Source organism: Scyliorhinus torazame, chromosome 4 (assembly GCF_047496885.1).
Source record: "Scyliorhinus torazame isolate Kashiwa2021f chromosome 4, sScyTor2.1, whole genome shotgun sequence".
In the NCBI taxonomy this organism is placed as follows: domain Eukaryota; kingdom Metazoa; phylum Chordata; class Chondrichthyes; order Carcharhiniformes; family Scyliorhinidae; genus Scyliorhinus; species Scyliorhinus torazame.
The window spans coordinates 180,903,586-180,929,481 of NC_092710.1; the positions used below are offsets into that span (position 1 = coordinate 180,903,586).

Consider the following 25,896-nt stretch of genomic DNA (forward strand, 5'->3'; position numbering starts at 1 on the left):
CCTCATACTCGGAAAGCTCCCTTCTATAAACATATCCCCCATCCTCTAAATCCCTGCTCTCCGCCATATCCGGAACCCCCCCATTCATATTTCCCGGGGAGTTGGTTCCATTGTTGTTGACATGTTCAACAACTCTTGTACCAGGAGATCCCGGCTTGCTACACTCTTGCAAGCCTCCATTTCACTACTGTTGAAAAAGGATAAGGACTCATCGAGTGTGGGTCATAGCGGCCTATCTCGCTGCTAAATGTGGATGCCAAGATATTGGCGCTAAGTCTGGAGCCCTGTCTACTCGAGGATCAGACAGGCTTTATTAAGTGGCGGTAATTGTCAGCCAATATCCGGAGGCTATTGAATGTGGCTCTCTCCCCTTCCGAGGAGCCCGAGCTCGAGGTGATAGTGCCTTTAGATGGAGAGGTGGCACTTAACAGGATGGAGTGGGATTACCTGTTCGAAGACCTGGAGAGGTTCGGTCTTGGGCCAAAATTGATTTCATGAGCACGGTTGTTATATGGGGCCCACTTGGCTAGTGTTCCTGGTTCTTTCATTTTAAAAGGGGGGACCAGACAGAGGTACCTGATGTTTCCCCTCTTATTTGCATTAGCTTTTGAGCCCTTAGACAGTGTTGAAGGCTTCAGGTAAGTGGAAGGGTATAAGGAGGAAGGGGTGGAGTACAGGGTGTCCCTATATGATGATAATCTGTTGCTTTATGTCACGGACCCAGTCCTAATTATGAGTGATATAATGGGGCTACTGAGGAGCTTTGGTTAATTTTCAATACAGGTGAAAGCGTGCAAGGGATTCAACATGGGTGCTTTGATGACGGCCTGCTTCAGTTTTCTCTGGCCAGTTTTTCCCTGAACGGAGTGGTCATAGCTACTTTGAGGATACAGGGACAATTCAGGCAGCATTTTAAACTTGGAGCCGTGTCAATCTGTGCCAATCATTGAACCGTTGAGATTGGATGCAATGTTCAGGGTGTGGGAAGGGAAGGGGCTGGAGAGATTCAGGATTTATTTATTGAGGGATAGTTTGCCAGATTGGAGGAATTGACGGCAAAGTTTGAGCTAGGTGGGGGGTGGGGGGGGGGGGGGAACAAATTCATTCAGATAAAAGGAATTTTGTGTGGGGACCTTCCCAACATTTCTTGAGGAATGCGGGCATCTCTATTAGAAAGGATGCTTTCACTGGCGGAGCTGGAAGAAGGGAGCATGTCTGGTATTTATGGGCGAATTTTGTCTGAGGACTCGGGTTTGGCGGATGGAGAGAAGGCGAAGTGGGAGAGGGAGCTGAGGCCTATAGTAGATGATGAGGTGTGGAGTGAGGACCTTCACAGGGTGAACGCCATGTCTTCATGCAAGCAGCTTAGTTTAAGGTGATCCAGTTTAAGATGATTAGCAGGGCGCACCTGATCAAAACCAGGATAAGTTTTTTTTTTACTGAGGTACAAGACAGGTGTGAGCGGTGTTCTGGGGGCCGGACAATCACACACATGTTCTGGTCTTGTTCCAAATTGGTATGCTTTTGGGTCTCCTTCTTCAACATCAAGTCGACGATTTTGAATATTGAGCTGGAGCCTTGTCCTTTGGTGGCCGTTTATGGGGTGTTGGACCCGCTGGGACTGCAGCCAGGAGTGAAGGAGATGTCGTTGCCTCCGCCTCGCTGATTGCCCGGAGGCAAGTTCTGCTGGGGTGGAGATCTTCTCTGCGAAGCGCTTCAGTATAGTTGAGGGACCTAATGGAATTCTTACACCAGACATGTATACAGTCAGGAGTCAGTTGAAGGATTCTACTGGTAAAGGCAGCCATTCATTACCTACGTTAAGGAATTATGACCCCCAAGTTCTAGATTATCCCACCAGAGGGAACATCCCCTCCACATCCACCCTGTCAAAACCCCTTATGATCTTGAATGTTTCAATCATGTCATCTTTTACTCTTCAAAACCCCAGCAGATAAAAGCCTAGCTGGTCTAACCATTCCTCGTAAAATAATCCCACCCACTGCCGGTATTAGGCTGGTCACTCTTCTCCGAATAACTTCCAATGCCTTTATATCTTTCCTTAAATAAGGTGACTAATACTGTGCACAGAACTCCAAATGTGGTCTCACTAGTGACCTGTACAAATGAAGCATAACCTCACCTCACAATGTTGGCCTTGCGAATCGAGGACTGTCCCAGGGGTGATAGGTGAGGGTCAGACGGGGTTTGTGAAGGGCAGCCAGTTGTCGGCAAATGTAATGAGGTTACGTAACGTGACTATGATGCCCCGAAGGGGCAGGCAGTGGAGGCGGCTGCGGCAGAGAAGGCTTTTGACTGGGTAGAGTGGGAATATCTGTGGGAAGTACTGGGACAATTTGGATTCAGGCAGGGGTTTGTGGATTGGGTCCGGTTGCTGTATAAGGCGCTGGTAGCAAGCGTGCAGATGAACTGGGTGAGCTCAGGATGTTTCGGGTTGCATCGTGGGACAAGGCAGGGGTGCCTGTTTGCCTTGGCGATAGAGCCATTGGCAATGGCGCTTAGGACATCGAGGAGTTGGAAAGGGATTGTGGGGGGGAGGCACAGAGTATGCTTTATTTGGACGACCTACTGCTATATATTTCAGACCCACTAGCGGCATCGGCAGAATTATGGGGATTTGGGCCGGTTTTCCAGATACAAGCTGAACATGGGAAAGAGTGCGGTGTTCCCAATTGAGGGCAGGAGAGGAAATGAATGAAATGAAAATGAAAATCGCTTGTCACGAGTAGGCTTAAATGAAGTTACTGTGAAAAGCCCCTAGTCGCCACATTCCGGCGCCTGTTCGGGGAGGCTGGTACGGGAATTGAACCGTGCTGTTGGCCTGCCTTGGTCTGCTCAGCGATTTAGCCCAGTGAGCTAAACCAGCCCCTATTGTTGGGGGTGTTGCCGTTCAAGTGGTGGGGATGGGTTTCAGGTACTTGGGCATCCAGGTGGCATGGGGTTGGGCACAGCTACACAAGTTGAATTTGGCTCGGTTGGTGGAGCAGATGGAAGGGGATTTTAAGAAGGGGGATTTTAAGAGGGTGATGTGCTTCCATTGTCGTTGGCAGGACGGGTGCAGACAGTGAAGATGACGGTGCTGGCAAGGCTCTTGTTCATATTTCAGAATCTCCCGATCTTCATTCCAAAGTCATGTTTTTTAAAAATGTCAATGCGTTGATTTTGGGGTTTGTTTGTTCGGTGGAGAAGACCCCGCGGGTCAAGAGGGCGTTTCCAAATATACTAAATTATTACTGGGCAGCTAGCATCGGTATGGTTAATTAAATGGGCAGCGGGGGAGGGGTCGGTATGGGGGCAGATGGAGGCAGCTTCTTGCAGGGGAATGAGTTCAGGGACATTGTCGACAGCGCCTCTGTCATTCTTGCATGGTCAGGTACTCCGTGAGCCCAGTGGTGGTGTGGCCTTGAAAGTATGGGGGCAGTGGAGGTGCCTCGGTGTGGGCACCAATTTGTGACAACCATAGGCTTGTACCGGGGGGGTTGAACACGAGGTTTCGGGGGTGGCGGCAGCTTTGTGAGCTGAGAGAACCTCGAGGAGAAATGCAAGCTGCCCAGCGGGAATGGGTTTCGATACTTGCGCGTCCGGGACATTGTGAGGAGGCAGATGCCATCTTTTCCCAGGTTGCCACATCCAGGGCTATAGGATAAGGTGCTGTCGAGGAAGTGGGTAGGGGAGGGGAAGGTGTCCGAGGTTTATAAGGAGAGGGAGCCCTGATAGGTGATGTTAAGCGGAAATGGGAGGAGCAGCTTGGGGCAGGGGGAGGGACGTGGGAAAAGGCCCTGCGGACAGTGAATACGTCCTTGTTGTGTGCCAGGCGCAGACTTATTTAGTTTCAAGTAGTTCACGGGACACATATGAAGGTGGCAAGGATGAGTAGGTTCTTTGAGGGGTAGAGGATAAGTGTGGGCAGTATATGGGGAGGCCTGTGAACCATCTCCACATGTTTTGGGCGTGCCCAAAACTGAAGGGGTTCTGGCAGGGATTTGTGGACGCAATGCCAGAGGTGTTGGGGGTAAAGGTGGTTCCGAGCCCACAGGTAACAAATGATATTTGGGGTGTCGGAAGACCCAGGTAGCCTGATAGCCCAGAGGTGGTCAGCAGAGGGGAAGTGGGGGGGGGGGGGGGGAATAAGGGGGTTAAAATGGGGAAGGCAGGATGGGAGGAGGGGAAGGGCAGAGGGTGGGTGCTGTTTATTTATTATACAGTACAAGTTTGTTTCTGCTCTCATTTGTGTATTTTTCTTTGTTTATATAAATGCCTTAATAAAATATTTTCAAAGATAGCTTCTAATATTTTCCCCATGACAAATGATAGGATAACTGGGCTGTAGTTTCTTACTTTTTGAATAATAGAGCCACATTTGCTACCTTCCAATCTAATGGAATCTTCCCGAATCTGGAGAGTTTTGGAAAATTTAAACCACTGCATCAATTATCTCATTAGACACTTATTTTAAGACCCTTGGATGAAGTCCATCAGGATCAGAGCTCTTATCACCCACAGCTGCAACAATTTACTCAGTGCCACTCGCTGGTGACTGCAATTTTCCCCAAGTTCATCTCTCTCTTCCATTTCCTGGGATATTACTTCTATCCTCTATAGTGAAGATGGACGCAAAATACCTGTTTCATTCATCAGTCATCTTGTTGTCTTCCATTATCAATTCTCTACACTAACTTTCTATAGGATCAGCGCTCACCTTATTAACTCTTTTCTTTTTAACATTAATAAAATCAATGTTTCTAGATTTCTAGCTAGCTTTTTCTCAGACTAGAATTTTACCCTCCTTATTACTATCATAGTTATCATTTGCTGTTCCTTATATTCTCTCCAACCTTTTGACCTGTCTTTGCACAATTATATGCTTTTTCTTTAGGTTTGATACTATCTTTAACCTTTATAACCACAGATGGTGGGTCCATTCCTTGGAACATTTCTTGTTTGCTGGAATGCATCTATTCTGTGTATTCTGAAATATCCCCTTAAATGCTTGCCTCTGCATCTCTACTGACCTATCCCATAACCCAATTTGCCAATTCACTTTAGCCAGCTGAGCTTTTTTATGTCCTCATAATCGCCACTATTTTAAGATTAAAAACAGTCTCCTTTCTGCCTAAAATTGAATATAAAATTCTTTTTTTTTTTTTTAAATAATTTTTATTAAAGGTTTTCATAAAATATCAATAACAAAATGTGAAAGAAAAAAGAACCCAACAGGGTTAAGTACAAAACACAATCTAAAAAAGCAACCCCCCAAACCCCTCCCCCCGTACCTGAATAATAAATTAACATTAACACCCCGACTTAAGACAACATAGAATCATAGAATTTACAGTGCAGCAGGAGGCCATTCGGCCCATCGAGTCTGCACCGGCTCTTGGAAAGAGCACCCTACCCAAGGTCAACACCGCCACCCTATCCCCATAACCCAGTAACCCCACCCAACACCAAGGGCAATTTTGGACACTAAGGGCAATTTATCACGGCCAATCCACCTAACCTGCACATCTTTGGACTGTGGGAGGAAACCGGAGCACCCGGAGGAAACCCACGCACACACGGGGAGAACGTGCAGACTCCGCACAGACAGTGACCCAAGCCGGGAATCAAACCTGGGACCCTGGAGCTGTGAAGCAATTGTGCTATCCACAAGGCTACCGTGCTGCCCCCAAAAAATACATTTAGTGTACCCAATTCATTTTTTCCAATTAAGGGGCAATTTAGTGTGACCAATCCACCTACCCTGAACATCTTTGGGTTGTGGGGGCGAAACCCACGCAAACACGGGGAGAATGTGCAAACTCCACACGGACAGTGACCCAGAGCCGGGATTGAACCTGGGACGTCGGCGCAGTGAGGCAGCAGTGCTACTCACTGAGCCACCGTGCTATGCCCCTGGTATCTTCCAGGTATACAACAGGTGTATACACCCCCTCAGACCCTTCCAGTGTAAATAACATAAACAAAAATAAAGTAAACCCCCCCACCCGAGCTGCTACTGCCATTGACCAATGTCTAGCGTTCTGCCAGAAAGTCTAAGAACGGTTGCCACCGCCTAAAGAACCCTTGCACCGACACTCTCAAGGCGAATTTCACCCTCTCCAATTTAATGAACCCTGCCATATCGCTGATCCAGGATTCCACGCTTGGGGGCCTCGTATCTTTCCACTGAAGGAGAATCCTTCGCCGGGCTACCAGGGACGCAAAGGCCAGAATTCCGGCCTCTTTCGCCTCCTCTGCCACCCCAAATATTGCGAGCCCCCAGCCCGGTTTGACCCTGGATCCTACCACTGTCGACACCGTCCTCGCTACGCCCTTCCAAAATTCCTCCAGCGCTGGGCATGCCCAGAACATATGGGTGTGATTTGCTGGGCTCCCTGAGCACCTAACACACCTGTCCTCACCCCCAAAGAACCTGCTCATCCTTGTCCCGGTCATGTGTGCCCTGTGCAGCACCTTAAACTGTATGAGGCTGAGCCTCGCGCATGAAGAGGAAGAGTTCACCCTCCCTAGGGCATCTGCCCACGTCCCCTCTTCGATCTCCTCTCCCAACTCCTCCTCCCATTTACCTTTCAACTCCACCACCGAGGCCTCCTCCTCCTGCATCACCTGGTAAGTTTCCGAGATCTTCCCCACTCCCTCCCACCCCCCACCCCCCCCGCCCCGAGAGCACCCTGTCCTGTACTGTGTGTGGCAGTAGCCGTGGGAATTCCACCACCTGCCGTCTGGCAAACGCCCTTACCTGCAAGTACCTGAAGGTGTTCCCCGGGGGGGAGCCCGTACTTCTCCTCCAGCTCACCCAAGCTCGCGAACTTCCCGTCCACAAACAGGTCCCCCAACTTTCGTATGCCTGCCCTGTGCCACCCCGAAAACCCTCCACCTGTTCTTCTGGGGCAAACCGGTGGTTCCTCCGTAATGGGGTCCACGCCGAGGCCCTAACTTCCCCCCTATGCCGCCTCCACTGCTCCGAATATAAAATTCTTCAACAAACAATTTTTAATGAGGTATTTTTGGCATAACAAACAACCACAGTACAAAAAACAATAGAGTACAAAGAACAGTAATCAAAAAAAACAGCCAGCGACATCCGTCCCTCCAAGGCCCGCCTATTTAACCCTCCATTCTATACTACCCCTAGCCCCCCCCCCCTCCCTCCTCCCCCTCTCCCTTCCCCTTCCTCCCCCACCCCCCACGATTAATTCCCCACGAAGAAGTCAATGAATGGTTGCAACCTCCGGACAAACCCTGACACTGACCCTTCTCAAGGCAAACTTGATATTTTCCAGGCTGAGAAAGCTCGCCATGTCGGTTAACCAGGCCTCTGACTTCGGAGGCCTAGACTCCCTCCAAGCCAGTAGTATCCTTTGCCAGGCTATCAAGGAGGAAAAGGCCAGAACACCTGCCTCTCCCTCCTCCTGAATATCCAGGTCCTCTAACACTCCAAAGATCGCTACCCCTGGACTCATTTCCACCCTGGTCTTCAATACCCTGGACATGACATCCGCGAACCCCTTCCAATATCCCCTACGTTTTGGGCACGCCCAGAACATATGGACATGGTTCGCTGGTCCACCCGCACACATTTCTCTTCTACCCCAAAAAATCTACTCATCTGGGTCGCTGTCATGTGCTCCCGGTGCACCACCTTAAACTGGATCAAGCTGAGCCTTGCGCATGCAGCGGTAACGTTGACCCTGCTCAGCGCCTCCGCCCATAGGCCGTCCTCCATCTCACCCCCCAGTTCCTCCTCCCACTTACGCTTCAGCTCCTCTGTGTGCGTCCCCTCCATCCCCATTAATTCTTTGTAGATGTCCGAAATGCTCCCCTCCCCCACCCATCCCCTAGACACTACCCTATCTTGAATCCCTCTTCGTGGCAGGAGTGTAAAGGATGGTACCTGCCTGCGCAGAAAGTCCCGCATCTGTAGACATCTGAAATCATTCCCTGCCGTCAGCCCGAACTTCTCCTCCAGCGCCCTTAAGCTAGGAAAGTTCCCCTCTAGAAACAGGTCCGCCATCTTCTCAACCCCCGCCCTTTGCCATACCCGAAATCCCCCATCTAAGCTCCCCGGAGTGAACCGATGATTGTTGCACATTGGGGACCAAACCGATGCCCTCACTGCACCAACAAATCTCCTCCATTGACCCCAGATCCTCTGGGCCGCCACCACCACGGGGCTGGTGGAATATCTCGCCGGCGGGAACAACAATGGTGCCGTTATCAGCGGCCCTAAGCTGGTGCCCCTGCATGAGACCGCTTCCATCCGCTCCCAAGCCGCCCCCACCACCCACTTCCTTATCATCACAATATTGGCCACCCAGTAATAATTACTAAACTTTGGCAGGGCAAGCTCCCCCCTTCCCCCCCGATTCCTCTCGAGCATCACCTTTTTCATCCGTGGGGACTTACCCGCCCAAACAAAGCCCAAAATGATTTTGCTGATCCTCTTTTTAAAAAAAAAAGAGGATGAAAATCGGGAGGCATTGGAACACAAATAAAAATCTCGGCAATATCGTCATCTTAACCGTCTGCACCCTCCCCGCCAGTGATAGCGGGAGCCCATCCCATCTCCAAAACACGGCCCATATCTGCTCAACCAGCCGGGACATGTTCAACTTGTGTAACCGGCCCCAGTCGCACACCACTTGTATCCCCAGCTATCTAAAGCTGTCCCTCACTAACCTGAATGGTAGCTCCCCCAACCGACCCTCCTGGCCTCTTGCCTGGACGACATACATCTCACTCTTCGTCATAATCAATTTGTATCCTGAAAACCGGCCACATTCCCCCAGAATCGTCATAATTTCCCTCATCCGTGCCCCTGGATCCACCACATGTAGGAGTAAATCATCCTCCGCATACAGCGATACCCTGTGCTCCAGCCCCCCTCCCCGAACCAGCCCTTTCCAGGCCCTAGAAGCTCTCAGAGCAATTGCCAGCGGCTCTATGACTAACGCAAACAGCAGCGGGGAGAGGGGACGCCACTGTCTTGTCCCCCGGTACAGCCTAAAATAGTCCAAGGTCATCTGGTTTGTCCTTACATTAGCTTCTGAAGCCTGGTACGGCATCCTGACCCAGTCGATAAAGCCCCTACCAAACCCAAAGCGTCCCAACACCTCCCACTCTACCCGGTCAAATGCCTTCTCTGCATCTGTAGCCACAACTACCTCTACTTCCCTACCCTCCAGGGGCATCATAATCACGTTAAGAAACCTTCTAATATTGGCCAACTGCCTACCCTTGACAAATCCGGTTTGGTCCTCCATAATCACCTCCGGCATACAATCTTCAGTCCTGGAGGCCAACACTTTGGCCAGCAGCTTAGTGTCCACATTGAGCAACGAGATCGGCCTATAGGACCCACACAGCTCCGGGTTTTAGTCCCGCTTCAATATTAACAAAATGGTGGCCTGTGACATTGTCGTGGGCAGCACCCCTCTATCCCTCGCCTCGTTAAAAACCTTAACCAGCAACGGCTCTAATATCCCTGAAAATTTCTTATAAAACTCTACCGGGAACCCATCCGGCCCGGAGCTTTGCCCGACTGCATTACCTTCAAGCCCTCAGAAATTTCTTCGGCCCTAATCGGAGCCCCCAACTCACCCACCAGCTCCCTACCCACCCTTGGGAAAGTCAGCCCTTCCAAAAAGCGTTTCATCTCCTCGGGCCCAGAGGGGGGCTCTGAGCGGTAAAGTGCGCTATAAAAATCACTGAATGCCCTACTTAGCCCAGCCGAATCCCCTACCAGGTTCCCATCCCTGTCGACCACCTTATCAAATGCCCTGGCCACCTCCCTCTTCCTCAACTGCTGAGCCAGCATTCTGCTGGCCTTCTCCCCATATTCATACAGCGTCCCCCCTCGCCTTTCTAAGCTGCTCCACCGCCTTGCCCGTAGACAGTACCCCAAACTCCGCCTGCCGCCTCCGACGCTCCCTTAACAGTTCCACCGCTGGGGTCACCGCATACCTCCTATCTATCCGTAGGATCTCCTTGATCAGTCGGTCCGTCTCTGCCCTATCCGTCCTGTCTCTATGAGCTTGGATTGAAATCAGCTCCCCTCTCACCACTGCCTTCAGCGCCTCCCAGACCACCGCTGCCGAGACTTCCCCCGTGTCATTGACGTAGTCCAACACACTTTCTTACTCTCTCGCACACCGCCTCATCCGCCAACAGGTCCACATCTAATCGCCACTGCGGGCAATTTTTACTCCCATGTCTTCATCCAAACTTCAAAGACAAACAAAAAAGAAAGGACAACAATCAAACCATATATACATCGTTCAAAAAAGAAAAAAAAGAGAAAGACGCTGCCGCTTAAGTCAGAAAAAGTCCTCAGTTCTGCGCCAGACCCTCCTTCTTGGCAAAGTCCATTGCCTCTTCGGGCGATTCAAAGTAGTGGTGCTGATCCTCATGGGTGACCCAGAGTCGTGCCGGGTAGAGGAGCCCAAATTTCACTTTCCTCTTAAACATGATCTCCTTCACCTGCCTGACGCCTGCCCTCCTCCTGGCCACCTCCACACTCATGTCCTGATAGACATGCAGTATACTATTGTCCCATGCCCTCGGGGGATCCCCTAGCCGGGGCTTCCTTGCCATCGGCCTGTACACCTCCAACGGTCGGGGAAAAGCCCCCTCCCCAGAAGCTTATGAAACATATTTACCACAAATGCGCCAGCACAGCCCCCTCAGGGAGACCGACAATTCTCAAATTCTGTTGGCGCGCTCTCCAGCTCTTCCACTTTTTCTAACAGCCTCTTCTGCTGATCCTTCAGTATCCCCACCTCCAGCTCGACCACCGTTTGGTGCTCCTCCTGGTCTGCCAGAGCTTTCTCCAACTTCTGGATTGTCCGATCCTGGGCATCCAGCCTCCGTCCCATCCAATCAATCAACTCCTTTATTGGGTCGAGACAATCTCAGTTCTGTCTGGCGAAGCCCTCTTGAATGACCTGCATCAGCTCCTCCATCGATGGCTGGGCCGTCGCAGCAGGGGTCCGAACCTCGGCCATGTTAACTTCAGCAGCCACTTCTATCCAGCCCTTGCTTATCTTTCTGTTTCTTCCCTTGGGGTTCTCCGTTCTATGCACCAGTGTGGATCCAGTACTTAAATGTCCGCATTTTCCAAATCAAGACTCCAAACCACGAAAATGTCAGGGAAAAAGGTCCAAAAGCCCGGCAAGAGCGGGAGCCACCAAGTATGCGACCTACTCCCTCATAGCTGCCACCGGAAGTCCTTGAATATAAAATTCAACAACATTATAGTCGCTGCTACTTAGGGCCGCTTTCACAGAGATTATTAATTACTCCCATCTCGTTGCATAATAGGTCTAATTTAGCCTGCTCCCTGGTTGGCTCCAGAAAATGGAAAGAAACTATTCCCAGAAAACATTCAATGAACTCCTATCTTTGCTCAACACACTTTTCCAGTCTGTATGTAAATTAGAATCTCCCACAATTATCGCCGTCCATTCGATCAAGCTCCAGTTACTTTTTCCTTTATGCTCCACCCTACCATGTGGTTACTGTTCGAGGACCTGTACATGACCCCCACAATTGACTTATTGCTTCATTTATCATCTCTACCCAAACCATTTCGACATGAAAAACTGTCTAGCACATTTCAATTAAACACAACTGTGGTAAGTATGACATTTTCTGGAATTGTTACTGAACTTTTCCTGCTGTCTGCATTCAAGAGCACAAATTAAGTACTCAACAATTTAAATGCACACTTACTAACTGCATTTATGGTGCTTTTTCACATGCATGTGCCACTTAACTATGGTTACTGCACAAATAATTCTGTTAAATTGATGCAATTGTACAGAGAAATTACAAAGAATTCACCAGTTTAAAATTGATCACACTAGTGCAATACTAATTACCATATATCATGGTATACAAGACAACCCCTGTTTTTAGACACCAAATTGCATATTTAGGCCTATACTTGGCATTTAAGTCCATTCCCTCACTTTTCAGCGAACATATGTATTTTGGGGCTCTACATGTATTTGGATTTGGCCTCTATTTTTCATCTAAGAAATACATGCTCAGGGTTCTGCTTGCCTTAAGTCAGCATATGGGATAAAGCAGGCGATACAAACCGTGTTGTCAAGTAGATGCGTGGGAGTTTAAGACAACCACAGAGAGTAAACTGCACACGATAGTAGATGAACAGAAATGTTTTTACATTTCAAAATGTCAAGAAACCAAGGGCAGCACGGTAGCATGGTGGTTAGCACAATTGCTTCACAGCTCCAGGGTCCCAGGTTCTATTCCCGGCTCGGGTCACTGTCTGTGCGGAGTCTGCACGTTCTCCCAGTGTGTGCATGGGTTTCCTCCGGGTGCTCCGGTTTCCTCCCACAGTCCAAAGATGTGCAGGTTAGGTGGATTGGCCATGCTAAATTGCCCTTAGTGTCCAAAATTGCCCTTAGTGTTGGGTGGGGTTGCTGGGTTGTGGGGATGGGGTGCTCTTTCTAAGAGCCGGTGCGGACTCGATGGGCCGAATGGCCTCCTTCTGCACTGTAAATTTTATGATGACGGCATTGTGGCACAGTGGTTAGCACTGATGGCTCACTGCGCTGAGGATTCTGGTTCGATCCTAGCCCCGGATCATTGTTCGTGTGGAGTTTGCACATTCTCCCCGTCTGCGTGAGTCTCACCCCCACGAACCAAACGATGTACAGGGTAGGTGAATTGGCCACACTAAATTGCCCTTTAATTGGGAAAAAAGAATTGGGTACTCCAAATTTATTTTTAAAAATGGCAACAACCTACACCAACACTGGCGACTCACATTCTATACTCAGTATATAAGTCTACCCGTTTTTGGAAGGATTTTTCAAAACTTAAAAAGGTGAATTTATAAGCCGCGATCGATGGTATGTAAACAAATCTGTACCAAATCTCTAATTCAGAATGTCTATACCTCAAATGTTGGTCTCTCTCGTACACGTTCCCAGCGTGGCTTTCCAGGTAGAGTCCTAACTAATGGTGCCATTCCCTGAGAGTACAGTTTACTTTGCTTATTCATATTCATAATATTGATTTTAATAACTTTACTCGGAATTCCTCCCTTCACACTGAAATAAAACCAGGACCTGAAGGTAAACAAGACAAAATAAATGAGTCAATACGTAGCATGAATTCATGAATCAAAACACAAGTACAAATTAATCCAAAAAAATTCCCAGCAAAATACCTTTTATGCTTACCATTTCTTTTCATTGAGTTAATTAGCCCCAATCAATGAATGTTGGAAGAAATATCCCTGAATATAACTAAGTTTTACTTTGTTTTTCTTCAGGACATTAGCATTGCGGGACAAAAGGGCCACATTCCATGTGTTTGTCTTCTGTCAGCTTGAGTCATATATTACAATAATGAAGTTGCTGAATAATCAAGGCAAGCAAGCATGACGTGAAAATTCCAAGTCGCAGAAAGCTTTGGCAGCCATCAATCCAAAGTCACCTGTTCGTTCCAAGTATACATTGCATCATATGTGTCTTGTCTGGATATTGTGAATTTATATAACGAGCGTTATTTTCCAAAATAAATCTAGCTAACTTACGTCTGAACAAACCAATACCGACTCCTTCCACTTTCTCAGAGAGCCTGTTCCACTGTTTGTCCCTTGCTCACTGAATTAATGTCTTTATAGTTTAATGTTGAATTTATCGTCTTCAAATGCAGTCTGTGTCCTTGGTTGTATTGTATTGTTCTGGACAAACTGAAATAGCTAATCATAGTCCTAGTTCCCCTAGACTTTTCATAAGCCTAAAATCAGCCTATTGCCTATCAAACATTTCCAGTTACAATCTGTCCAATTTGCATAATCCTTCCTCACAATCCAACCTCCCCATTCCCTCAATCATTGTAACCGCTCTCCTGTATCCTTGTATTGTCATTTACAGAAAGTAAGCAAAGTTTACAGTTATACAAGCACAAAAGAGACAGAATTCCTTTCCAATCCAATTAGAAAAAAAGACTTGTATTTATATAGCTTCTTTCACATCCTCTTGACACAGAAAAGTACTTGCATACAAAGAATAGAGAGATAAAAACCCTCTGTCCAAAACCAGCCTGTGCAATACTTTCCATCCTACCCAAAACCCTGTGATCTACTGGGAGAGGCGAAAAAAGGATAAAGGGCATGATCTAACGGCCGAGTTGCACTCTCGCTTGAGCGCAGTGCATCCGGTTAAGGCTGGGAGATGCCTAACACGTGTTTCCTGGCAGCCTTCATGACTCGCGGGATCTGCCCAAGTCCCACAAAGCGTCGGAATCAGAATCCCACCCAAAATGGGCGAGACCAAATGGCTCGCGTTGAAATCAACTTCAGCGAATTTATCCGGAATCTAATAATAAGTCGCTTATTGTCACAAGTAGGCTTCAATGAAATTACTGTGAAAAGCCCCTAGTCGCCACATTCCGGCGCCTGTTCGGGGAGGCCAGTACGGGAATTGAACCCGCGTTGCTCGCCTTGTTCTGCATTACAAGTCAGCTGATTAGCCCGCTGTGCTAAACCAGCCCCTTTGCCAGCCTCCCCAGTGAGGCCACAGCCGGGTGCCGTTCAGCATTGGTCCACACACAAGTGGACCAGGCGGAACGACACCCAGGGAGTCTTCCGGGCTACCGGAGATCCCTGGATGATCAGGGATTAGGGGTGTGGTCCTCCCCCTTGAACGCGGGCACCTTGGCAGCTCGCAGGAGCACTGCCCAGGTGGCAGTGCAATGGTGCCAAAGTGCCATGGTGGCACTGTCAAGCCTCATGGGCTGAGGGGGGCCATGCCCATGAAAGGAGAGTGGAGGAGTGTATGAAGGGTGCAGGGGGGTGCAGGGCAGGTACATAGGGGCACCTGGGAGGTTTTGGGGGGGGGGGGGGAGAGAGAATGTGTGGGGGTCCTGGAAGAGGGGAGATCCCCAGGGACTGCATAGTGTCCTTACTTCGGGGGGGGGGGGGGGGTAATACTTCCCATGGATAGGGAGTGTGGGGGGGACCCACAAACTCACTTTAAGATCAGGCACCCTTTCAAAATGGCGGCCTTTTCTCAGAGTTCAGCTCCTCAGTGCTGAATTCTAATTGTGGGCTGTACCGGTGAGAAACTCCCCAAGGCCCAAAAAAGTGACCAAATGTCATTGGATAGTGGTGGAGAACACACCGGCAAAGCTGGCAGGAAACTCTCTGAAAAACCGACCACAAATAAACTTAGAAATGTTTCTGTTGAATCGTGCCCAAAAGCCCAGCTACTTTGGGGAATGAAATCTGAAAGTTCCTGTCTAATCTATCTAGGTGATCAAAACTACTCCAAGAAATGACTCTGGTCCTGAATTCCGTACTTTTTGGATGAAGTGCTCGCTGTCACAGCTAAAAACGGGTCCAGCTCTTGCTTAGGGGAATTCAGCAAATCAGTTTTCATTACACAAACCAGTAATTCACTATTTTCTGGGAATTTCCTGGCATTTAAATAGATGTGGCCTCTAACATTATGACTCCTGATGCTCGCTAATCTATTTAATTGGAGCAAACTATCAAGTTGAATCTATTCCCTCTTTTGGATCTTATATCTCCAAAAGATTTATAAACCTGCATTTCAGGTCAGCACACTGGCGCACTGGGTTAGCCCTGCTGCCTCACGGCGCTGAGGTCCCGGGTTCGATCCCGGCTCTGGGTCACTGTCCATGTGGAGTTTGCACATTCTCCCAATGTTTGTGTGGGTTTTGCCCCCACAACCCAAAGATGCGCAGGCTAGGTGGATTGGTCACACTAAATTGCCCCTTAATTGGAAAAACTGAATTGGGTACACTAAATTTTTTATTTTTTTTAAATAAAAAAATAAGAATAAACCTACACTTCTCCATCGTGTAGAGTCCCACCTCTTTTAGCCTACCCTGATTACCATTTGTTTATACTAGGAATTAAGTCCCATGGCGCTCCAATGTACTCTTTCCAAAGCCTCAATATCCCTGAGATATTCAAAATTGGACACATTATTCCAAGTGAGGTCTGATCAAGATCTTGTACAAAGATAGAATTTTCTTATACTCAATTGTTCTTTTTTTTAAATATTTTTATTAAAGTATTTATAAATATATACATAAAACACAATCCAAAACCATGAAAGAGAACAAATAGGGAATCATTGCCAATAAATAACACCCCACCACACCTCCAACCCGTCCCCGCCACCCGCCCCACTGCTGACGTCTTAACTATCCATGAAGAAGTCAATAAACAGCTTCAATCTCCAGGCGAACTTGTGGTTTCCACAAATCAGTGCCCAAACCAAGGCACCCTCCAACCCCAGGTGCTGCCGCCACCGTCACCATATCCTCAGGGGGGATGCAGGGGGCCACCACTGCTTGTGCAGTATCTCGCCGGCGGGAACGGCAGAGACGTCGTCAACAGTGCCCCTAGGCTAGTGCCCTCAATAGTGTACTGAAAGTTTGAATGCGTGCTACGACTCACAAACTTCCAACTCAGAGGCAACAACATTGAATGAAATGAAATGAAAATCGCTTATTGTCACAAGTATGCTTCAAATGAAGTTACTGTGAAAAGCCCCTAGTCGCCACATTCCGACGCCTGTTCGGGGAGGCTGGTACGGGAATTGAACCGTGCTGCTGGCCTGCGTCTATTTTAAAAGCCAGCGATTTAGCCCAGTGTGCTAAACCAGCCCACCACTTGTCTTACTATTCAACGACAGCTTGCTCAAAATGTCATTGAATTTAGAACCAGGCTAGATAGCTGCTCCACTGAGTTGAGTTCCACAAACTTCAATTTCAACAAAGATGCCATATCTCAATATTTCAGTTCTGGTAAGTCATGATGATAATGTTAATTTGGAAATTTGAAGAAAATTAGGACAAATGGAAAGGTGGGCCTCAATTGGACAATCGAACTTCATAACTTATTAAACCCCATGTATTAGTTAAAGGAGCCCAGGTACACTTGATTACAAACAAAGTACTAAACAAGGGTAACAAGTTCAGCTACCTTGTCAGGTCCCATTTTTGAAAAGGCACGGTGATGAACCCAGGGAGACGATATGTGATGGTTAGTGATATCTTGGAACGGATAACGGTGGTGCTTGTAAATCTATATGCCCCTGGATGAAACAACGCCGACGTCATTAAAAAAAATAGCAGAGGTTCCAGACCTTGACTCCCACCAATTCATCATGGGGGGGGGTAATGAAAATCAGGAATGGCAAAGGAATTGAACACCTTTATGGAGCAGACGGGGGATGGACTTGTGGAAGTTCAACGATCCGAGGGAAGAGTTCTCCTTCTTCATCCACATTCAGAAAGTCCACACCTAAATAAACATATTTGCAGTTCGTAAATCGGTGCTTCCAGAGGCAGTAGGGGCAGAATACTCCACAATAGTAATCTAGGACCATGTGCCATACTACATGGATGCGAGGTTGGAGATGAGCCGGTCCCCCATGGAGGCTGGACACCGCTCTCTTTGCTGAGAAGGCGCTCTGAGAGAAAATGCCACAAGCCATCAATGGTATGTATCCTGCAACCAAAATGGGAAGGTCTCACCCTCCACATTCTGGGAGGCACTGAAGGCAATGATAAGGGGAAATAATAGCATTCAGAGTTCTCAAGGACAGAAAGGAAAGCGCTGCTAAATCAACTCTATATTCGAAGGGGATCAATGGTAGATACTCCACTGCCCCGACTGAGGAAAAACTACAAATGGAATTTGACCTGCTTTCCACTGGAAAAGCTCTGAACCAGCTCCGCAGGACATGGGGGACCTATTATGTGAGCATGAAGATAATGTCAGTGGCCTACTGGCTCACCAGCTGAGAAAGCAGGCAGCCACAAGGGAGATAGTGCTGTGAGGGACGGGAATGGCAGGCTTGTCACAGCAACAAATGAAATCAACGAGGCCGTTGCGACCTACTGGGAGCTGTACACCTCAAGAGCCACCTGAGGGGACGCGAAAATGAAAGTTTCTCGGTGGGCTGGACATGCCAATTGTGGGGGAAGGAAAAGTAACAGGGACTGGAAGCACTGCGAGGACTGGGGAAGGACATGGAGAACATCAATTCCATGCAGTCGGATTCCAGGTGGACTTCTACAAATCGTTCACAGCAGCACTGACGCCGCACCTATGGGAGATGCTCAATGATTCGCGGTCGAGAGGGGCTGCCACCCACGCTGGCACAGGCCTCGATAGCACTGATCCATAAAAAAGACAAGGACTCAGCTCACTCCTGAACACTGACACTAAAGTCCTGGCGAGGGCCTGATTGAGGCGACTGGAGAGTTGCGTGTCAGAGGTAGTTGCGGATGATGAGACTGGTTCTGTCAAGGGCAGACAGCTAATGGCAAACATCAGGCGCCCGCTGAATGTGGTTATGACCCCACCCAGGGAGGAGACACCAGAGGTGATCATCTCCCTAGACGGAGGTACCTCCTGGAGGTGCTAGAACAGTTTGGGTTGGGCCAGGGTTCACCTCGTGGGAGAAACTACTGTACAGTGCTCCCATGGCGAGCATATGGACAAACTCTGAATACTTCCGGCTGCATTGAGGCAGGAATGCCCACTGTCCCCACTGCTATTTGCCCTGGCAATAGAGCCACTGTCTATTGCCCTCAGGTCGAAGGAGTGGAGAGGCACCCAAAAGGGAAACACAGAGCACAGTGACTCACTCTATGCAGATGACCTAGAATCCCTGTAGTGCAGAAGGAGGCCATTCGACCATTGAGTCTGCACTAACCCTGTGAATGTGCACTCTACCCACGTCCACCTCGCTCTATCCCCATAACCTAACCTGCACATCCCTGAACACTAAGGGGCAATTTAGCATGGCCAATCCACGTAACCTGCACATCTTTGGACTGTGGGAGGAAACCAGAGCACCCAGAGGAAATCCACGCAAACACAAGGAGAACATACAAACTCCACACAGGCAATGACCCAGGGCCGTAATTGAACCCAGGTCCCTGGTGCTGTGAGTCAACAGTGCTTACCATTGAGCCGCCATGCTGCACGCCCCCAACTGTTTCATCTTCGAATGTCGTCCCCCTCCGAGTCGGAGGCAGATTGAGTACAAATGGAAGAGACCTCCTGTATGGGGACATCCCTCCAAGCACTGGTCATGGTCCCACTTCCATTTCCCCCAGCCATGTACTCTGGAAACCCAGTGATGGTGGCCACACTAAGGACTCTGGATCGAAGCATCTCTTCATGCTCAGGATTGAGCCCAATGCAGCTAAGTGCACAGGGCACACTTGACCAGAACACCCATGAACAGGTTCTTCCCGGAGGTGGAAGACAAATGTGAACGGTGCCAAGGAGGCCTGGCCAAGCACACCCACATGTCTGGGCCTGCCCCAAACTTGTTGGGTACTAGACCACCTTGTTCAAAGCCATGTCCAGGGTTGCAGGAATGAGGGTGGAGCTATTCCCGCTGGTGCCAATCTTCGGGGTGTTGGAACAGTCAGAGCTCGTTACGGAGGGAGGGGCAGACGCCCTAGCGTTTGGCACAGTGGTTTGCACTTTTGCTTCACAGCGTCAGGGTCCCAGGTTTGAATTCCCGGCTTGGGTCACTGTCTGTGTGGAGTCTGCACATTCTCCCTGTGTCTGCGTGGGTTTCCTCTGGGTGCTCCGGTATGCTCCCACAAGTCCCGAAAGAAGTGCTGTTAGCCCTATTTCGTCATGCAATCACGCTGGAGTGAATCAATCATTCTTTCCACACTGTCTTACAAATAAACAAAAATATTGGGCTTCAGGTCGAATATCCTAGGGTCTTGTCTGGGATCATAATAAGAAGCATAAAGGATTAATGTTAACTAAGATATATTCATATGACCAGCTGTGTAACTCTTACTCAATTTTCTTCCAGAAAAAGGACTGAACGTTCACAGTCTTTGATTAGAAGAAAAGCTAAGTTAATTACTGCTTGGTGTTGCAAATGAGTCAAATAACCTCCAAATCCGAAAAACATCACAAAGTATATCCAGGTGAATTTTTAATTTGTGTAGATGGACTAATGTTTGCTATCATGTTGTTCACCCAAGTCTTTTTTTTTTTTTTTTTTTTTTTAATGTATTTTATTACAAACATGTATCAAAACAGGTTACAACGAATGCACTATGCACTATCTTAAACTGTTATCAGGTACATCCTTGCACAAGAGGAGGTCCCATTTATCCTACACAGTACCTCACTGCATATCTTGGAGATACTTTGTGATGTTTCATACTTCCAAACAATCAACTATACAGTCTGTGCAGATTTTTCCCCTTTTTCACCCCCCTCTCCCCCGCAACAGACAGCCCCTCAAACACGGTCACAAACATCCCCCACCTTTCCAACCAAGCCGCTACCCCCGGTGGCGATGACGACCACCACTCCAGCAAAATTCGCCACCGTGCAACCAGAGAGGCGAAGGCCAGGATATCAGCCTTCCTCCTCTCCATGAACTCTGGCTTCTCTGAAACCCCAAACATCACCACCACTGAGCCCGAGTCCACCTCCTCCTCCACTATCCTGGCGAAGACCGCGAACACTCCCGCCCAGAATCTTCCCAACTTTTCACAACCCCAAAAATTGTGCGCATGATTCGCTGACCCCCGCCCACACCTCTCACACTCATCTGCTACCCCTGAAAGAACCCATTCATTCTCGTCCGAGTCATATGCACCATCTTAAACTGTATCAGGCTCACCTTTGCACAAGAGGTCCCGTTTATCCTACACAGTGCCTCACTCCATACTCCCCAATTGATCTCCCCTCCCAACTCCACTTCCCATTTCTGCTTGATCTTCACCACTCGCTCGCCTCCCTGCTCCCCCAGCCACTTATATATTCCCAATTCTTCCCTCCCCTTCCAAATCTAGAAGCAGCAGTCGCTCCAGCAGGGTGTACCCCCTCCAGATCTTTCGCGTAAAGTCCCTAACCTGCAGATACCTGAACTCACTTGGCAGCTCCACCCTCTCTCTTAGCTCCTCCAGACTGGCAAACCCTTCCTCCAAACAGATCCCTCCCTTGACCAGCCCCACTTCCTTCCACCTCCTGCATACACTATCCAGCCCCCCCCAGTTCAAACCCATGATTATTCGCCTTAGTCTTAAGTTGTCCTATGGGCCATGGTTTCTCAGTCCTGTGTCCTGGCAAGGCAACCAGAAATCTTGCTACAGTGCCCCTTGAAAGATGCATTGATGTGGCCTGAGCCAGATCTCATTCACCACTTAAGCCTGATGTACACCAAATACATTCATTCAAACTCCAGTAACCCGAGGTCCAATTCCTTCCAACTCATAAAAGTAAAGCTCAAAAGTCACTTTAAAATCTCACAAATAACAGCTAATTTGGGGGCATTTTTCCACCCGAGGAAGAAAAATAAATGTTCTCTGGTTGAATGAGTTTATGGAGTGGAGGTGACAATACTGACAGGCCAAAGTTATGATATTATTGGCAAATCATGTGTATCCATCTTCATGTGCTTTTGAAACTCTCCATTTTGATCATTTATACTAGCATGGAAGAACCTGCAACTAACAGTTTCTAGGTAATTCATTTTTGCAATGAACTTGACAATGACGGGTATGCAATAAGAAGCTTAATGAAGTTTTCTAAAACCTTAAAGGAATTTCAAATTGTAAATAGTGCTACAATAGTTTTCCCCTACTGTGCAAATAACTGAAATTATAAATAATTAATTTGTACAATTTACAACGTAATTCATTTAATAAATGTTATTGGTGGATGTTGGTCAAAACTGACAGAATTCAGATCAGCAATTAAACTATAATAAATCTCCTCCACAGATGTCCCCATTCATGTGCCACAATGTGATTCCACCTGTAATGGCTAGTATTATCTGTTCCATTTTGTTATAATGCAGTTTTCTAGTTTATTGCAAAAGATATGACACAGAAATTGAGTATGGCTCTATGCAGTTTTAGCCTGGCAATAAAATTTCCAATTATCCCAAGCACAGAAAAAACTTGTAGAATTACCTATTACCATTCTCGAACTCCGTATCAGCGCAGTCCGGTTTGGTCCACACATTAAACTCACAATCTGGAGTGGTCAATACATTCCCTAAACTTCCTGTGCTTGTACTGCCAGTGGGAGTTGAATCCACTTCTCCTTCAGGATGCTCCACTTTTTCAACTTGAGCAATGTTTCCAGAATCAAACTTGGAACTGAAAACTAAGCCGCCACATCGAATTTCCATTTTTCTGGCAAGAGAGAATGTTTCAAGGCATATTTCATTCTTTTACGCACCACCGAGAGAGCAGTTATGTCCGGAAGATCTGAACAAGGAAAGAAAACAGTTATTCCCAAGAATTCCAAAAAGCATTTATATGCTTATTAGTTGAATAGAATTGCAAAGGTGACAGAAACGTTACCTAAAATTAAGCACCTAGATTGCCTTGGATATCACACTATGCCAGTCAGTGACAGTAATGCCAAGTCTACTGCCTCAAATAAAAAGACAATCTCTTTAAAAAAAATCAAAAAGGGTTGTGAGATTTGAAAGCCCCCGCGTGAGATCATGAGCAAGGCTCAGAAATAGTGCAACTTTTAATGAACTCAGAAGGATTGACATACCTGCAGTGGCCTTATACACACTGCCACTTTTCACAGAAGCTATTCAATTCTCCTCCAACACAGCATACACAACCAAGTCAATTCTATGTCCTGAGGAACCTTCCACAATTTTTCACCACCTGATAAGAACATTTTGATTTCCGAGCAACAGCTCTGAGCACATTCTGTTGTGGTGGAGGAGCGAGGGGGTAAAAATGAAATGAAATGAAATGAAAATCGCTTATTGTCACAAGTAGGCTTCAAATGAAGTTACTGTGAAAAGCCCCTAGTCGCCACATTCCGGCGCCTGTTCGGGGAGGCTGTTACGGGAATCGAACCGTGCTGCTGGCCTGCCTTGGTCTGCTCTCAAAGCCAGCGATTTAGCCCTGTGCTAAAAAGGGCATCAATAAAATATACTCACAGCAGGAGACCACTGGCAGAAATCTGAAAACATGATGGTGGAAAGGGGCCATGTGTTACGACATGAACAGCAGAATTTTGAATGACCTTCAGTTTACAGGAGGGTAGATGGTGAAATGCCAGCCTGGGGTGCATTGGTCATAGTCAAGTTTAGAGGTAACAAAGACATGTTGTAAACAGCGAGTGGATAGACTGAAAATGGGCAGCAGACTGGTAGATGTAATTTGACACAAAAATCTGAATTGATTGATTCTTTTAAGAAAAAATGTAGAGAATGAATATACACTAAATGGTACAATTGAAAAGGGAGTGCAAGAACAGGGAAACCTGGGGTGGGCATAGGGCATACACAATTTTTTGAGGGTGGCAGGGCAAGTTCAGAAGGCTGACCCTTTGCTTTATAAATAGAAGCACAGAGTACAAAAACAATGAAGTAATGGTACACATGTATGATAAAAAACTTGCTGGGCTCCAAGCTGAGATATTGTGGTCTTTTCTGTGCACCACTTTAGAAAGGATGTCAAATGCCTTAAGGAGAAGGTGCAGAGGAAATTTACTACAGGATGAAACCCTTCAGTTAGATTTAGGAGACACTAAATTTGTTCTCCTTAGAACAAAGAAGGTTATGAGAGATGTGATAGAGCTGCTCAAAATCATGTATGGCTTTGATACAGTATAGAAGGATAAACTCCTTCCAATGGCAGAATGGCAGGTGGGACAAGGACAAAGGAAGGTCTGTGATCGGGTATAAGACAGGAAAGACTGAATGACAGAAGTATTAGTCTTAAAGAGCAAAAGGGAATGGCGATGGGCAAAAATAGAAACAAAAGATGGGCCTAGGAGAGCTGCTGTTATCCAAATGCAAAAATAAGAGAAAAATCTAAACTTGCAAAGTAAAGGAAACAAAATGGAGGGACAAAATTTACAGTCTGATATTGTTGCATTCAATATTCTCCCCTGGTCTGCATGGGTTTCCTCTGGGTGTTCTGGTTTCTCCCACAATCTAAAGATGTGCAGGTTAGGCGGATTGGCCTTGAACCATGTGCAGGGCTGCAGGGATAGGACATGGGAGAGTGGGATAGTGTGATATCCAAGGCAATCTAGGTGCTTAATCTAGGTAGAGCGCTCTTTTGCAGGGTCAGTGCCGACCTGATGGGCCAAATGCCCTCCTTCTGCACTATAGAGATTCTGTTGAATATTAAGTCCAAAAGGCTGTAAAGTGCCAAATTGAAAGATAAGTTTACATTGAACTTCATTGGAACAGTGCAACAAATCAAAGAGAGATGTCAGTGAGACAGCAAGGTGGAGAATTAAAATGACAGTCCATTGAAACTGTGTCATGCTATCAAGCTGAATGGAGTTGTTTTGCAAAGTGGTCATGTTGCAACTATCTAGTGCATAATTCCAAGTTTTAGAATATAACTTTTAGTATTAGAAATTAAAGTTTGAACTGTGGAAGCAACCCTGAAGTAAATGCAATTCAAACAAGCTTGGAGTTAACTGCAGTTAAAAGCTAACCTTTTTGATCTCACAAGCTCAGACTTGAGTGAAAAAAATATGATCAATAGATGACCCATTGCTGGACCTCTTGGGAGACACATAGCATTGCCATCTCCATAAAAGAAGCTAAAAGTTAACAAGTCTGGGAAAGGGCATCGTAAAACTACGAGAGATAGACATTATTCATAGGGTTTCACAGAAGCAAAGAAAATTTTGCATTTGGTATTTCTAACTAGGAATGGGCTTTGTGTGTCACATTGCCATAAAGATAGTGATTCAAGGTGAAGCCTTGGTTGAAGGTTCTTTTGTTTAATTTACCTCGGTGTTGCTGACAGAAGCAAGCAGGTCCAATTGGGAACAAAGCTGTTTCAATTTGAGGGCAAGGCAGCTGTTTGCAATTTGTGAAATAAATTTACAGTGGTCCTCACGGAACCTTGTAGCAGAAAACAATTAATAATAATCTTTATTATTGTCACAAGTAGACTTACATTAAGACTGCAATGAAGTTACTGTGAAAGTCCCATAGTCGCCACACTCTGGCACCTGTGCGGGTAAACAGAGGGAGAATTCAGAATGTCCAATTCACCCAACAGCACGTCTTTCGGGACTTGTGGGAGGAAACCAGAGCATCTGGAGTAAGCCCACACAGATACGGAGAACGTGCAGACTCTGCACAGACAGTGACCCAAGCCAGTAATCGAACCTGGGACCCTGGCGCTATGAAGCAACAGTGATAACCACTGTGCTGCCGTGCCTCCCTAGCAGGACTAGCTTGGAAAGCTGTGGCAAGGCATCAGATATTTGCCAGTAACCCAAACAGGAACCCGAGGAATCCACAGTTGAGGTGGATAAAAGAAAAGGTGACGGGTCACATAGCTAAAAAGCTATTGGAAGGACTTCCATTAAATCTTACTCAAGAGGAACAGCTGGAATACTAAGGAGAATTAAAGTCACTTCTGGAGTGCTTTTTTGGGTTGGTACGAGGAAAAATTAAAGGATCTGCAAGATGTTGTAAGATAACTGAACTCTTGAGGTTGACAGGGTGGGGATGGTTGTGCAGTGGTTGGGGCGGGGGTGGGAGCAAAAAGTAGAACTGAGTTATAGCAAGAGCTAAAATGTTATGTTATTAGTGCTTAATTTATTGAATTTTTTAAAAAACAAATTTAGAGTACCCAATTATTTTTTTCCAATTAGGGGGCAATTTAGCGTGGTCAATCCACCTAACCTTCACATCTTTGGGTTGCAAGGGTGAAGTCCACGCAGACACGGGGAGAATGTGCAAACTCCACACAGACAGGAACCTGGAGCCGGGATCGAACCCAGGTCCTCAGCGCCGTAGTGCTAACCAGTGTGCCGCCCATTTGTTTAATTCTTTTTGATACACAATAACATTT

At 47.3% G+C, this 25,896-nt stretch overlaps 1 protein-coding gene across 1 annotated transcript in view; it reads right to left on the reverse strand.

The window, feature by feature from the left end:
* Positions 1-25,896, reverse strand: part of agbl5 (AGBL carboxypeptidase 5) — a 191,252-nt gene that overhangs the window by 156,126 nt on the left and 9,230 nt on the right. The window contains 2 exon segments of the mRNA XM_072498931.1: positions 12,950-13,121; positions 22,006-22,305. Coding sequence (XP_072355032.1) covers positions 12,950-13,121; positions 22,006-22,226 — 393 coding nt within the window. The 5' untranslated portion in view covers positions 22,227-22,305.